Source organism: Lithobates pipiens, unplaced genomic scaffold (assembly GCF_037356315.1).
Source record: "Lithobates pipiens isolate NorthernLeopardFrog02 unplaced genomic scaffold, aLitPip1_a1.2 Scaffold_3, whole genome shotgun sequence".
In the NCBI taxonomy this organism is placed as follows: Eukaryota; Metazoa; Chordata; class Amphibia; order Anura; family Ranidae; genus Lithobates; species Lithobates pipiens.
In genome coordinates, this window is record NW_027507790.1 from 84,251,455 (window position 1) to 84,267,212 (window position 15,758).

The 15,758-nt window shown below is 42.0% G+C and overlaps 1 protein-coding gene across 3 annotated transcripts in view; it reads right to left on the reverse strand.

Moving 5' to 3' along the window:
- The window catches only part of RNF34 (ring finger protein 34), a 72,590-nt gene that overhangs the window by 13,330 nt on the left and 43,502 nt on the right, over positions 1 to 15,758 (reverse strand). For all 3 annotated transcript variants that reach the window (XM_077461981.1, XM_077461979.1, XM_077461980.1), the window contains one exon: positions 1,463 to 1,516. In XM_077461981.1, coding sequence (XP_077318107.1) covers positions 1,463 to 1,516 — 54 coding nt within the window. The remainder of the gene's footprint in view (positions 1 to 1,462; positions 1,517 to 15,758) is intronic.

The following is a 15,758-nucleotide window of genomic DNA, read 5'->3' on the forward strand; positions in this document are numbered from 1 at the left end:
CTTCCATTTGAGGATGCCCCACAGATGATCAATAGGGTTTAGGTCTGGTGACATGCTTGTCCAGTCCATCATCTTTACCCTCAGCTTCTTTAGCAAGACAGTGGTCGTCTTGGAGGTGTGTTTGGGGTCGTTATGTTGGAATACTGCCCGGCAGCCCAGTCTCTGAAGGGAGGGGATCATACTCTGCTTCAGTATATCACAGTACATATTGGCATTCTTGGTTACATGACACCGGGGAGGGAGAACGGCTAATTGGGCACAAATTTGGACATTTTCACTTAGGGGTGTACTCACTTTTGTTGCCAGAGGTTTAGACATTATTGGCTGTGTGTCGAGTTATTTTGAGGGACAGCAAATTCACACCGTTATACAAGCTGTACACTCACTACAGTGTAGCAAAGTGTAATTTCTACAGTGTTGTCACATGAAAAGATATAATAAAATATTTACAAAAATGTGAGGGGTGTACTCACTTTTATGAGATACTGTGGTTAACCCCTTCACTGCCAGTGACATTTTTACAGTAATCAATGCAATTTTATAGCATTGATTGCTGAATTAATGCCAATGGTCCCAAAAATATGTCAAAATTGTCCGATGTGTCTGCCAAAATGTCGCAGTCATGATAAAAATCGTGGATCGCCACCATTACTAGTAAAAAAAGAAAAAAAAATGAAGAAAAATGCCATAAAATTATCCTCTATTTTGTAGACGCTATAACTTTTGCGCAAACCAATCTATAAACGTTTATTGCGATTTTTACCAAAAATATGTAGAAGAATATGTGTCAGCCTAAACTGAGGGAAATTCTTTTTTTTTTTACATATATATTTTTAGGGGATATTTATTATAGCAAAAAGTTAAAAATAATGCTTTTTTTTTCAAAATTGTTACTGTTGTTTATATCGCAAAAAATTAAAACCGGAGGGGTGATCAAATAACACCAAAAGACAGCTCTATTTGTGGGAAAAAAAGGATGCCAATTTTGTTTTGGAGCCATGTTGCACAACCGCGCAATTGTCAGTTAAAGCGACGCAGTGCCGAATCGCAAAAAACGCTTTGGTCACGAAGGGGGTAAATCCTTCCGGGGCTGAAATGGTTATTAAATCGGAAAAAATTTCAACAATTCTGTGTTTTTCTGTCAATATGGGGTGCTGTGTGTACTATAATGAGGGGAAAAAAATGAACTTAAAATATTTTAGTAAATGGCTGCAATATAACAAAGAGTGAAAAATGTAAGGGGGTCTGAATACTTTCCGTCCCCACTGTGTACACTGTATATAAAATTATTCTCTCAAGAGGAATTGGGAATCTAGCACTCCATTCTCTCTCCTCGGCTCTAGTTTTCACAAATAAGCTGCACTGTAGAAGAATTTACTACAAAAGGGACCCTTCCTCAAATACCTTTCCCTACAGTCATACTAGTCTGAGCTTCTTTGTAGGTCAGTTAAAGGGTACTTACTTGAGTTTCCAGGGCTTCTGTATCTGATGCTACTGATATGTTTTCACTTGTTCCCTGAAAACACACACACATAACAAACAAGTGACAATCAAATCCTTTTTATAGGTATGTTAACTTTATAATCGACTGGCAATTTCCCATTCCACTTGTCTACAAACAATTAGTGGTTTCAGAATCAGATGCTGCCTGTAGAACCACAGCCTATTTTCTAAAGGAGAAGATAGCTGGGAGGGTTATAAAGATAATATTACAGCACAGGCAGATCGAATCACTAGAAACCACAGAAGGTGAAGGGATAATTACAGGCCTCTACATTAATGGTTCAACTTCTTTCAGGCAAAGCTTATATACAGTCATATTTATACCCTTATGCACTAGTATGAATAACACAGTGACATAACATGTCATGGATTCCAAACATATCCCTTTCGATTTTAATGCAGTCAGGGGTGCATACGATTTGCTTATAGTTTCACATTACTACACTGCAGTAAATTAGCTTAAAACAAGGTATCCCTTACCCCTGTAGCTATAGGCACTTTAGAGTACTTCCTCCTCATAGCAAAAGCACTGCAGTTACAGAGGAGAGTGAGGATTTGCTTTAAAGTACAGTAGTTGCAAAGGCTCAAGTTTTTTAGCCCCCCCAATACTTACCTGAGCCCCATCTCAATCCAGCAATGTGCACCAGATCAGTGGCTCTCCTGACTCTCTGCCTCCTCATTGGCTGAGACAGCCAGTAAACAAATGAGGAGAGTGTGGAGGCAGGGCCAGGCCACGTTCTGTGTCTGAATGGAAAGAGCATTGGCTTGGACGCCCCTATAGCAAGTGGCTAACTATGGGGGGCAGGAGAGAGGAGCCAGGAGCACTGGCTGGGGACCCGAAAGCAGGATCGGGGCTGCTCTGTGCAAATCCACTGCACAGAGCAGGCCAGTATGTTTGTTATAAAAAAAAAAAAATCTGCCTTTAATAATCACTTTAAAGCTCAATAAGACCCCTTTCACACTGAGCCGCCACTGGCGCCAGCGGTAAAGCGGCACTATTCGGCCGCTAGTAGGGCGATTTTAATCCCCCGCTAGTGGCCGAAAAGGGGTTAAATCGCAGTCGGTATCGCAGCGCTGCCCCATTGATTTCAATGGGGGAGCAGCGGTGGGGGAGCAGTGAATTCACCGCTTCTCCAAAGAAGCTGCTGGCAGGACTTTTTCTGAAGCGCTGCCAGTGCACCGCTCCAGTGTGAAAGCCCGAGGGCTTTCACACTGAAGTGAATGGAGCAGAGCAGCTTTTTTAGGGCGTTTTGCAGACACTATTTTTAATGCTATAGCACCTGCAAAACCCTCCAGTGTGAAAAGGGTCTTACTAATTCTTAAAGCAGGCCCTGCATAAAAAAAAGGCAGAGTCAGCTTATCTGGGAACTGGGAGACCCCCCCAACTTCAGAAAAATTAACTAAAAGATCTAAAAACAAACCATTGAAAAACACAGCAGACCCCTGTTTTCACTCCAACATCCAAGGGAGGTTCCTCTTCTGTGTTGCAGAGCACTCCTGCAGGATCCAGCTTTCCCAGGAGACATTATGACATCACCAGTGCCTTCAGAAAGTGGTCAGAAGCTAAGGTCTGGAGGTATTTCTTACTGGTTTGTTCTTTGTCTTTTAAAGTGTACGTGAAACCAAGACTTTTTTTTTTATAGAATATAGAAAATTTAAAAACATTTTAGATTTATTTTTCTCTGTGTCCTGGTTCAGAGAATCAAGACGAAGCAAGAAGAAATGTCTCTACAATGAGAGGAAATCCCCTCATCAGCTAACCATACATGGAGCTGATAGAAGAAGCCGGGTGGAAAACTGTCAGCATGAAAAGCAGCTGCATCCAATCAGATTCAGACGCTGTTTGGGTATTCTGACAGCTGTGAGGCTGAATGAAAGAAATCATACAGTACATGGTCCGCTTAACCCTTCCAAAAAATATTGCAAAAAGTTTTGCATTTACTTTAAAGTGGTTGTAAACCCTTACAAACCACTTTGACCTACAGGTAAGCCTAGATTAAGGCTTACCTGTAGGTCCAAGAAATATCTCCTAAACCTATATGGTTTAGGAGATATTTGCCCAAAAACAGGCACTGCTGTCTATGGCGCAGGCGCACTGAGCGCGGCATTTTCAACGATGGAGCTGCCGCGCATGTCGGCTCCCGTGCGCATTCGCGGGAGTGACGTCATCGCGGCTTCGCCGAATGATGCATAGTAGTCCATTATGCTTTGCCTTTGCAGGGAATGAAAGAGGAAGTAAACTCATCAGGGTTTACTTCCTCTTTAATTCGAGTTTTTTTTAAATCTGGGGAAGGAATCTGTAATGGGTAGACCTTGATTTTACCTGTGAAGTCCTCACTAGGAATAAGCAATTACTTATGCTATGAAATATGGAAATGACCTCAGCCCATATTAATGCTTCATTGTACCTTACAAGCCCTTCCTTTGTATAATTAAAAATGGTCAAGCAATATATCCATTCATATAAAAAGAGTGTATGCTTTATGTTTGTGTATAGAAACTGCTCAAAGGAGTTTATTACATTATTGCTCTATGCTCACCAGCCACTTTATTACATACAATTTCCTAATATCGGGTTGGACCTCCTTTTGCCTTCAGAACTGCCCTAATTCTTTGTGGCATAGATTCAACAAGGTGTTGGAAACATTCCTCAGAGATTTTGGTCCATACTGACATGAAAGCTTCACGCAGTTGCTGCAAATTTGTGGGCTGCACAGCCATGATGTGAATCTTCTGTTCCACCACATCCCAAAGGTGCTCTATTGGATCGAGATCTTGTGACATGGTGCATTATCCTGCTGGAAGTAACCATCAGAAGATGGGTACACTGTAGTCATAAAGTGGTAGACATGGTCAGCAACAATACTCAGGTAGGTCATGGTGTTTAAATGATGCACAATTGGTACTAAGGGGCCCAAAGTGTGCCAATAAAATATCCCCCACACCATTACACCACCAACCTGAACCATTCGTACAAGGCAGGATGGATCCATGCTTTCATGTTTAAAGTTCTGACCCTACTATCTGAACGTCGCAGCAGAAATTGAGACTCATCAGACCCGACAAAATGTTTTCAATCTTCTTGTGGTGAGCCTGTGCGAATTGTAGCCTTAGTTTCCTGTTCTTAGCTGACAGGACGGACACCCGGTGTGGTCTTCTGCTACTGTAGCCCATCTGCTTCAAGGTTTGATGTGTTGTGAATTCAGAGATGATATTCTGCATACCTTGGTGGTAACAAGTGCTTATTTGAGTTACTGTTGCCTTTCTATCATCTCAAACCAATCTGCTCATTCTCCTCTGACCTCAACAAGTAATTTTCGTCCACACAACTGCAGCTCACTGGATATTTTCTCTTTTTTAGACCATTCTCTGTAAACTCTAGAGATGTTTGTGTGAGTAAATCCCTGCAAATCAGCAGTTTTGCTCAGACCAGCCCGTTTGGCACCAACAACCATGCCACATTCAAAGTCACTTAAATCCCATTTCTTTCTCATTTTGATGCTTGGTTTGAACTTCAACAAGTCATCTTCACCGCGTCTAGATGCCTAAATGCATTGAGTTTCTACCATGGGATTGGCTGATTAGCAATTAGTGTTACCAAGCAACTGAACTGGTATACCTAATAAAGTGGCCAGTGAGAGTATTTTAACAATATAGGATGTAAAATATACAGGGTCAAATGTGAATAAAGATGTTATTGTATATGTTACAAGGTACTGTACATCATACCACTGAATATTCGATAGTGTTTTTTTTGACACAAGGGCAAGACTTTCAAAAGGGGTATTTAAAGGGGTCTCTTTGAAATGCATTATAGAACTTAGAACCTAAAAGGTACAGAATTCACTGGTTATATTGCTATTCACCACTTAAGCCCTGGACCATTTTGCTGGCCAAAGACCAGAGCACTTTGTGCAATTCGGCACTGCAACGCTTTAACTGACAATTGCGCAGTCATGGGACGTGGCTCCGAAACAAAATTGACATCTTTTTTTCCCCCCCACAAATAGAGCTTTCTTTTGGTGGTATTTGATCACCTCTGCGGTTTTTATTTTTTGCGCTATAAACAAAAATAGAGTGACAATTTAGAAAAAAAAAAAGCGCATTATTTTTTACTTTTTTCCTATAATAAATATCCCCCAAAAATATATTAAAAAACGATTTTTTTCATTGGACAATTTTGACACATTTTTGGGACCATTGTAATTTTTACAGCGATTGGTGCTATAAAATTGCATTGATTACTGTAAAAATTACACTGGCAGTGAAGGGGTTAATCACTAAGGGGCTAGGGAGGGGGTTGTGCCCTGGGGAGTGTTTCTAACTGTTAGGGGGATGTGCTACGAATGACACTGATCATAGCTCCCTGCCTAGTGACACTGTCACTGATCAGGGAGCTATGATCAGTGACAGTGTCACTAGGCAGAACGGGGAGATGCTTGTTTACATTAGCATCTCCCCATTCTTCAGCTCCATGAGACGATTGCGTGTATCCCCACGGCGATCGAGTCCGTGGGACACGCAATCCGTCTCACGGAGCTCCTGGCAGGGTCGTGTGCACGCCACCGGCAGCGTGCACGTGACCACACGGCAAATTCAAACGGACGTACCTGTACGCCCATTTGCCCAGCCGTGCCATTCTGCCAACGTAAATGTACATGCGGCAGTCAGCAAGTGGTTAACTTTCAAATTTATAAAGCATTTATAACAAATAATTGTTATAAAGTATCTTCAGTCAACTGATGTAGGAAACATAGCTACAGGATCATACAAATGGTAAAGTGAAATATATACTATAGTGCTAAGCATAAATGCAGAGGTACTACCAAAAATGCACCCACTGCTGAGCAAATAGTTCAGCAACTGCCACTGCTATTAAAGCTCAGCCTGATGCTAAGTAAATGCGCCCTGGGAATGCTTGTGTCACCAACACTCACATGCCCCCGTCTGCTGTGTCCCTCCGTCAGCTGAATGCACCTGCAAAAGGTGGACTTATAGCCTACACAGCCCCTGCGTTGTGAACATTGAGGCATGGCAACGCCGCACTACGCCCTGCCCCCTTCCCTCCGACTTCCCACGTGCCCCCCTCATTCTTTTCAAAAAGGATTGCTTTACTGCACGAGCGGGGCTCCGATCTGACGGAATCGACATGTAGGGAGGGCTGGGGTGGAGGAAAGCCCTCCAATGGAGCACAGCTTAGCACATCTTTACTCGAGACCAACACCTGAGACATTGACAAAAAAAAACTGAGGTACTCCCAGTAAGGGGAGGGGTTATATAGGGAGTTAAACTTCCTGTCTAGGGTGTGCCAGTGTCGATCACCTAAAGGTGCCTATATAACCCATACAGTGATTACTGTGGTTCTGTGTCCTGTGATGTACGATAAAGAAATTCAATTTTTTGTTGTTGGACTTGGATAGGCTTTTTTAGTTTCACACTTGCCATCTGTCAACTGATCAACCTTATATGTGGTTTCCCAAGTTCTAAGAGTGCAGCATGTGAGGTCAGGCAGTTGACAAAACAGCAACTATGAAACTTGGGAATGGATGAACCTGTATCCATTAAGCTTTAAAAGTTAAAGTGATTGTAAAGGCTTGTTTTCTTTTTTCTTTAAAAATAACAAACATGTTATACTTACCACCTCTGTGCAGTTGGTTTTGCACAGAGCAGCCCGGAATAGCCTCTTCTCTGGTCCCTCTTTGCTATTCCTGGCTCCTCCTATCGAGTGACCCTCAGACAGCAGCCTGCTACAGGGGGCACCCGAGTCGACTCAGAGCTCAGTGTATTCATTTAGACACAGAGCTCCGACCTGGCCCTGCCCCCTCTCTCCCCTGATTGGCTTACTGATTTTTGAAAAAAGTGGAGAATTCCCAATGGGGCTTTTTAGCAGCAAATATGAGTCAAAGAAAATCCATAAAAAATTCACTAATTTTAGTCACAAAAAACAGTTGGACAATGATTAAGTACAAAAGTTAAAATATGAGCTCTGGCATGTACAATGAGAGACCATTTGAGCTAAGAAATAAGAGACGGTAATGCCCTATGGAATATTTTAGAAATATACATCAATGGGTGTTAGCCCACAATATATAGTTATACCATCTGATGTTAAAAAAAAAAAAGTCCCAATGCATTTCAACCTTAAAGATTTTGGTCTTCTTCAGGGGGTTCTTACATTTCTATTAATACATCAAATGGACAAATTATAATATTTCATAACATATAAACATGTTTAATTGAACATTTATCATACAAACAGCTTAATAACGACAACATATTTACCACCCTTTCCACCCAATGAGCTTGCTTATCCAGAGATATCGCAGGATATCCACCCTGGATAAGCGAGCCCATTGGGTAAATATATTGTGGTTATTAAGCTGAATGAAGAAGACCAAAATCTTTAAGGTCGAAATGCATTGGGGCTTTTCGTAACATCGGATGGTATAACTATATATTGTGGGCTAACACCCATTGATGTATATTTCTAAAATATTCCATAGGGCATTACCGTCTCTTCTTTCCTAGCTCAAATGGTCTCGCATTGTACATACCAGAGCTCATATTTTAACTTTTGCACTTAACCATTGTCCAACTAGTTTTTGTGAATAAAATTTGTGAATTTTTTAATGAATTTTCTTTGACTCATATTTGCTGCTAAAAAGCCCCATGGGGAATTCTCCATTTTTTTCAAATATTTGTATCGGAGTGTGCAGCCCTATCAGTACTCCTACAAATGTGGTGTTCTATGTTATGGCCGATTTTAATTGACAGCCGTGGGAGCCAATCAGGAGGAGTCTCAGGGACAACGAAGACACTTGTGGACATCGCTGGGTAGAGGCTCAGTCAGTAAAGCAATTAGGGAGTGCTTTTGCTACCTTCTGCTACCCACAGAAGGTTTTTAGCTTAATGCATAGAATGCCTTAAGATAAAAAAAAAACCCTGACTTTACAATTCCTTTAGGCTGGGTTCACACTGCTGCGGGGGGAGAACCGGATGTGATTCGCACAGCAAATCACATCCGATCTCCGTAGCGCTGCGAGTTCAGCCATACAGATAGTATGGCTGAACTCGCAGCGGTCCCGCAGCAAACTCGCACGGGACCCTTTTTTGGGTCCGCAACGGAATCGGATCGCATGGGGGTTCACACCATGCGATCCGATTCCTGTGCGAGTCGGCAGATCGCACTGCGATATGCCGACGGATCTGGGGGTGTCATTAACATAACATTGACACCCCCAGCCGTCCGCAAAGGGCAGTGTGAACTGCCGGCGGGAGGTGTGCGATGCGGGAAAACGCCGCGGATTCGCGGCGTTCCCGCATCGCAGCAATGTGAACCTAGCCTTAAAGTGCTCTCTAAAGATGAGAGTCAAAGACAGCAGGAACCTTTTCTATGAGCCAGAGAACCATCATATAAAGCAGTCTCACTGGATATGAGGATTGCAATTAAAATGGCTTAGTCATAACATGACAAATCAGGGAAATATAATGAACACCACTGCTAAGTCCTCTCTGGCTCCAGTCCCCAATTATCAGGTGGCATGTTTTATGATTAAAGGGTTTGTAAAGGCAGAAGGTTTTTTTTTTTTATATCTTAAAGCGGTTGTATACACACACAAAAAAACAAAAAACCCTGTGATGCAAAAGGGCATAAAGAGCTAGTATGCACTGCATACTAGCTCATTATGAAATACCCAAGAACGAGGCGGTCGCATCTGATCCCGGTGTGTCTTCCGGGTTCGTGGCTTGGACGCTGTGAGTAGCCTGAGCCACGCTGACCTCACTACCACGCATGCGTGCGGGAGTCTTCTTTCCGGAAACGTCTGCTGGACCTTCACAGCGCATGCGCCTCTGAGGTCAGTGGCTGCATGCAAAGTGAGTATCTCCTAAACCGTACAGGTTTAAGAGATATTAAATTTTACCTACAGGGAAGCACACGGGTTGTACCTCCATCCGTGATTCAGGTACAGGAAAAAAAGAAGGGGGAAGTACCTAGAGGGATCCTTGATTTTTTGTTTCTGCTTCTCCACCCCCCAACTCTTATGCAGCTGAGAACAGAGGGAATGTGATCACTTATAAAAAAAAAAGGATTTAGTTTTCTGTTCTTTTGGTAATCCTGCAAGTAACACATTTGCAGTCTCGAGAGCTCCTTATTGGGACCACGAAATAGATTGGTATCTAGAAGGCACTATTAGGAGATGGAGAGCTGACCTACTAAAAAGGAGGATATCTTTTGATGGGACCCATCGAATATATACAAACGCCCTAATTTGTTTATTTTCTGGTAAGCGCATTGAATATACGGTGACGGGCACTTTATGCGCTTTTTGGATTGTGTTGAATCACTGTGGTGTCACAAACGTTTATCCGGACTCACTTATGAACTTTCCATGATTGGACTTTTGTTTATGATATTTTTATTTTATTTTATGTAATACTGTGTTTTTTGCACTTAAGGTGTATTTTTGTCGTTATAATTATTTAATGATAACTACTTATATTTTGTCACTATTTTTTGTTATTTATTTTAGTATAGGGTTGGCGCAGTTTTCCATTTTTGCATATCTGTTTTGGTGTTATATCACATCTATTACTGCTGCCTGTTTCACATATAGTTTATTTGTTTTCATGTTTTTTCCTAGCGCGGCATAATTTTTTCCATCTGATTATAGGCTTACCTGTAGGTAAAAATGTAACAAAAGGGTATACAACCACTTTAATGCATTGTATTCTATTAAGATAAAAAGTCTTCTGTGTGCAGCAGCCCCCCCCAATACTTACCTGAGCCCCATCTCTGTACACAAATGTCTCAGCCATCTGATTTGCTGAGATGCAGCAGCGGCACCATTGGCTCCCACTGCTGTCAAAGTCAGCTAGCCAATCAGGAGGGAGAAGGGCCGGGGCTCTGTGTCAGAATGGACACACAGAGCTGTGACTCAGCTTGGGTGCCCCCATAGCAAGCTTTTGGCTGTGGGGGCACTGAACAGGAGAGAGGGACCAGGAGCAGCAAAGAGCACCCGAGAAGAGAAGGATCTGGGCTGCTCTGTGCAAACCCACTACAACAGAGCAGGTAAGTAGAACTTGTTTGTTATTTTTATAGAGGGAAAAAAAACAAGTCTTTACAACCACCTTAAGTAAATTTTTGGTGAAATGTGTCAGAGAGGGAGGATCCAGGAGGGGCTTTGTTCTCAAGCACCTGGTTCAATAAAAGGTGTCATTTTTATTGGACAAGCAGACAGAGTGCGACTGCTTCTTTTCAAGAGAAAATCAGGCCCTGATAAGAAAAACAAAAGAAGTGTGAGGCTATAATCAGGAAAGGTTGCAGATACATTTCTTTGGGTGCTCCCTTTTCTAGGGCTCTTTCACGCAGGCGCTGAGGCCCGCGCACAGCATGAGAAAGCATTTTGTTTTTTTTGCAGCTGGAGCCAGGCAGTCTATGTTACTGAACAGGAATGCAGCAGCTGTATGGACACAAATGTACATCCTAATTTGATACACATGCAGAGGAGGGTGCACGTCTCTGAACGCATACTGGGGAAGATACTAAAACCGCTGCACACAGAATATGGTGCAGTTGTGCATAGTAACCAATCACCTTCCGAGTTCAGCTTGTTCAATTAAAGCGGAAGTAAAGTCTCTGTTTTGGAGACATTCATACGGGATGCAGCCAATGACATCACTAGCACATGCACTCTGAAAGGACAGCACACCCGTGTCGTACCTTCAGAGCTCGGTGGCGTCATTGCGGCCATTCATACAGCTAGAGCACGCATACCCAGAAGGAAGATTTGTTGAAGATGGAAGCGCTGGATAGCCATGACAGCGCTGCAGGCAAATCTGTGCACACTAGCACATTATGCCATAATGCTGCAAGGGGCACAATTTTTTTTGTTTACTACCGCTTTAAGCTTTGACAATAACACCTAGGAGTTAATGAATATGCACAGCTGCACCAGTTTAAGTAATTCTCCCACTGTCTCTGTGCAAGGCCACACACCTTGCCCTTATAGATCTGTCAAAATTAGGATGTGTGCCTGTATATCTGCTGCTTTCCCATTCAGTAACAGACTGCTTGCATGCAACTCTGGTCACATAAACAAAACTGTTCATGAGCTCTTAGGCATAGCGTAGTGTCAGTTCTTTAAAACTTTAAAATAGAGTACTGGTTTACCTTATGCTCTCTTTTGATCCCCTGACATAAACTGAAGTGCCACGCTCAATAAAGCATAGTAAATGAGAACCTTCACAGACAAGGGATGATTATAAAGCTTTCTTAAGCACAGGCTTAGTCAATTTAAAATGAAATAAAGGGGATTGATTCCATTTAATTCAGCTCCACATTTAAAGGATACGTTCACCTTAAAAAATAAAATAAAAGCACATATTTTAGCAGGTAAAAAATTAGCATTTATTATTTATTTTTTTATATTGCAGCCTGTAAAGCCCCATACACACTATCAGATTATCTGCTGAGTTTTTCCTTCAGATTTACCAAAACCATGTAATATGAGGACAAACCTTAGGAGTTTCAATGTGTATGCAATCAGGCAGGCCCTTCTACTACATGGTTTTGGTAAATCTGAAGGAAAAACTCAGCAGATAATCTGATAGTGTGTATGGGGCTTAAAGCATTGCGCCCGCGATCAGCAGATTGTGAATGCAATCCTGTGATCCTGCAGACTCTCAGTCAGCTGTCTGCTCATACCTCCCCTACTGGTAGACAGTTACTGAATTGCAGAAAGAATCAATGAAATACAAGAGCGCTAACCAGCACCCGCTCCGGTTCATTGAAAACTACAAGAGCTGCGGCGGCTGGTGGCAATTACATGGATGTGTTGGCAGAACCCTGCACAGCTGTGTGGTTTTCAAGAAGTGATAGCGGGTGTGAGGAGAAGATCCCCCACCCACTCTCACACAGAGAGAGGTGGGAGTATAGGGGAATGTTACATGTTAGAACCCACATATGGGCGTAACATGTAACATGCTCCTAAAGGTGAACTTAGCCTTTAAACGGTTGCCAAAATTCATAAATAGCTCAAGAGCCAATCACCCAAATTAGAAGTAGCAGTTTGGGGGGGGGGGGGGGTGCACACTAAATGTATTTGTCAACCATTGTAACATTATACCATAGAATGTAAATGAAAAGTTAAAATGAATCTGTGATTTGCCCACACTAAACAAAATAATATTCATTTCAATTGCGGCTCCACTGGTGTTGAGAGTCCTCATCTCCGTGTACGCTCCAAGTAAAAACAGAGCTTATACGGGGACTTGGATCGGATGCCGGCGGGTGACAGCAGACACATGTCCGCTGACATCCGCCTCTCCTATAGAGAACAATGGGTGGTCCAATCGAAACAGACAGGCAGACCCAATCAGTCCGCTGGTGTGAAAAGGGCCTAACTTTCAACAGCCAAAAGAAAACAGAGGGTAGCGGGAACAAGGTTCGTATAAACAAATGGTATGATCTGCCTTAAAGTAAACCACCGGTTTACTTTAAGGTAGCATTGAAATTATAAATCATGTATCCCCAGTCATTCCCTTGGTCTCATCACATAAATGCTCAGAACCAGACCTCAGATCATTCCTTTTTTAGGTGACCAATGCATGTGCTTTCCCAGCTTTGTTTTTAACCTTGGATTTCTAGTGCCTTGTTTGACGCACTGTACAGTTGCCCCCTGAGCATGCAAGGACTATAGATTAGTAGAAGTGGACAAAGCTATGGTAGAGTCCAGGATGGTCACAGCTGATCTGGGATCTGTTACCGTGCACTTATATGTACTGAGGGAAAGGATGGTTTATAATTTCCCTTCTGCTTTAATGGTAACAGAACAGATAACTGTGCCCAGTTTACCTTGCAAATCTTGATCAAGACAGTACACAAAAATGTCTCAAACTATCCCAACAATTCATATTAAAGCTGGCCACACATTATACAATTTTCTTGTTCAATTTCCTTTAGATTTAGCTTCAACTCTGCATTGCAAGGTCCTGCCAGACTGCATACAAATCAAAAGTGTTTAGGTTTGACCTCATATTTTATGGCTTTGGTAACACTAAACATGATTTCATTTGATGTTAGCTGTAAGCAAAAATCACATACGGGAAAGATAAAAACACTTAATTTCAAGAGAGCAAATTTTCCAAGGATGAGGGCTGCTCTCCAGGACTTAGACTGGGAGAGAATATTGGCATCAATGGGCACAGAACAGAAATGGGATTCCTTCAAAAAGACTGTTTGTGATCTCACGGCAAAGTATATTCCCATGGGCAATAAGTTTAAAAGGCTAAAAATAAAACCAATGTGGCTCACGGCCAAAGTTAAAAAAGAGCTTTTAAAAAATATAAAAATGAAGGAACGCTAGTGTCATTTAAATGTTACAAGGAATATAGCAGAATATGTCAAAAGGAAAATCAAGGATGCAAAAATTCAAAACGAAAGGCAGATTGCAAAAGATATTAGGACAAACCCCCAAAAATTCTTCAAATATATTAATAGTAAAAAGGTTAAGTCTGAGCATGTAGGCCCTTTGCAAAATAATCTGGAGTGGGTGACTGGGGACAAAGAGAAGGCTAACTTATTAAATATTTTTCTTCAGCTCTGTGTATACAAAGGAGCATGGGGGAGCTCGTGTCCATAATGGGGGTGGTAGTGACGCAGCCCCAAATCCACAATGGCTCAAAAGTGATATGGTCCAGAAATATTTGGACAGAATAAAGGTGGATAAAGCACCTGGACCTGATGGCATCCACCCACGGATCCTAAAAGAATGGAGCTCTGTAATTTCAAAGCCATTGTATCTAATTTTTAGGGACTCATTAATGACAGGAATAGTACCACTGGATTGGCGCAGGGCCAATGTGGTGCCTATATTTAAAAAGGGAACAAGGTCTTTACCAAGTAACTATAGACTCGTTCGTTTAACTTCTATAGTTGGGCAGATACTGGAGGGATTAATAAAAGACCACATAGACGAGTTCTTGCAGGAAAAAAATATTTTAAGCAACAGACAGCATGGATTCATGAAAGACAGAAGTTGTCAGAAAAACCTGATTTCTTTTTATGAGGTGGTAAGTAAAACCTTGGACAGAGGGGTGGCGGTGGACGTGATATACTTGGATTTTGCAAAAGCGTTTGATACAGTTCCGCACACACGGATCATGTGTAAGGTAAAGTCTACAGGTTTGGAAATATCAGTTTGTAAATGGATAGAAAACTGGCTAAAAGACAGAATTCAGAGAGTAGTGGTTAATGATTCTTGCTCTGAATGGTCTAAGGTTATCAGTGGTGTACCCCAAGGTTCGGTGCTGGGACCCTTACTTTTTAAGATCTTTATAAATTATATTGGGTCTGGGATCAAAAGTAACATTTCCGTCTTTGCAGATGACACCAAGCTATGCAGTGGAATAACGTCCTTACAGGATGTCTCCGATTTACAAGCCGACCTCGATGCTCTGTCTAATTGGGCGACTATGTGGCAGATGAGGTTTAATGTTGAGAAATGTAAAGTTATGCACTTGGGGGCTAAGAATATGCATGAATCATACATACTAGGGGGGAGTACAACTGGGGGAATCCATAGTGGAGAAGGATCTGGGGGTTTTGGTAGATCATAAGCTCAATAATAGCATGCAATGCCAAGCTGCGGTTTCCAAAGCGAGCAAAGTCCTTTTCTGTATTAAGAGAGGTATGTACTCCAGAGAGAGAGAGATATCATTTTGCCCCTGTTCAAATCATTAGTAAGACCTCATCTGGAATATGGCGTTCAGTTTTGGGCACCAGTTCTCAAAAAGGATATCGGGGAACTGGAGAAAGTGCAGAGAAGGGCAACCAAACTGATAAGCGGCATGAGGAAAGATTAGAGGAACTGAATTTATTCACTCTTGATAAGAGGTGATTAAGGGGGGATATGATCAACATGTACAAATATATAAGGGGTCCATATAGTGAACTTGGTGTTGAGTTATTCCCTTTACAGTCAAGAGGACAAGCGGGCACTCTTTACGTCTAGAGGAAAAGAGATTTCATCTCCAAATACGGAAAGGTTTCTTCACAGTAAGAGCTGTGAAAATGTGGAATAGACTCCCTGCAGAGGTGGTTATGGCCAGCTCAGTGGATTGCTTTAAGAAGGGCCTGGATTATTTCCTAAGTGTACATAATATAACTGGGTACTAATATTTATAGGTAAAGTTGATCCGGGGAAATCCGATTGCCTCTCGGGGGATCAGGAAGGAATTTTTTCCCCTGCTTTAGC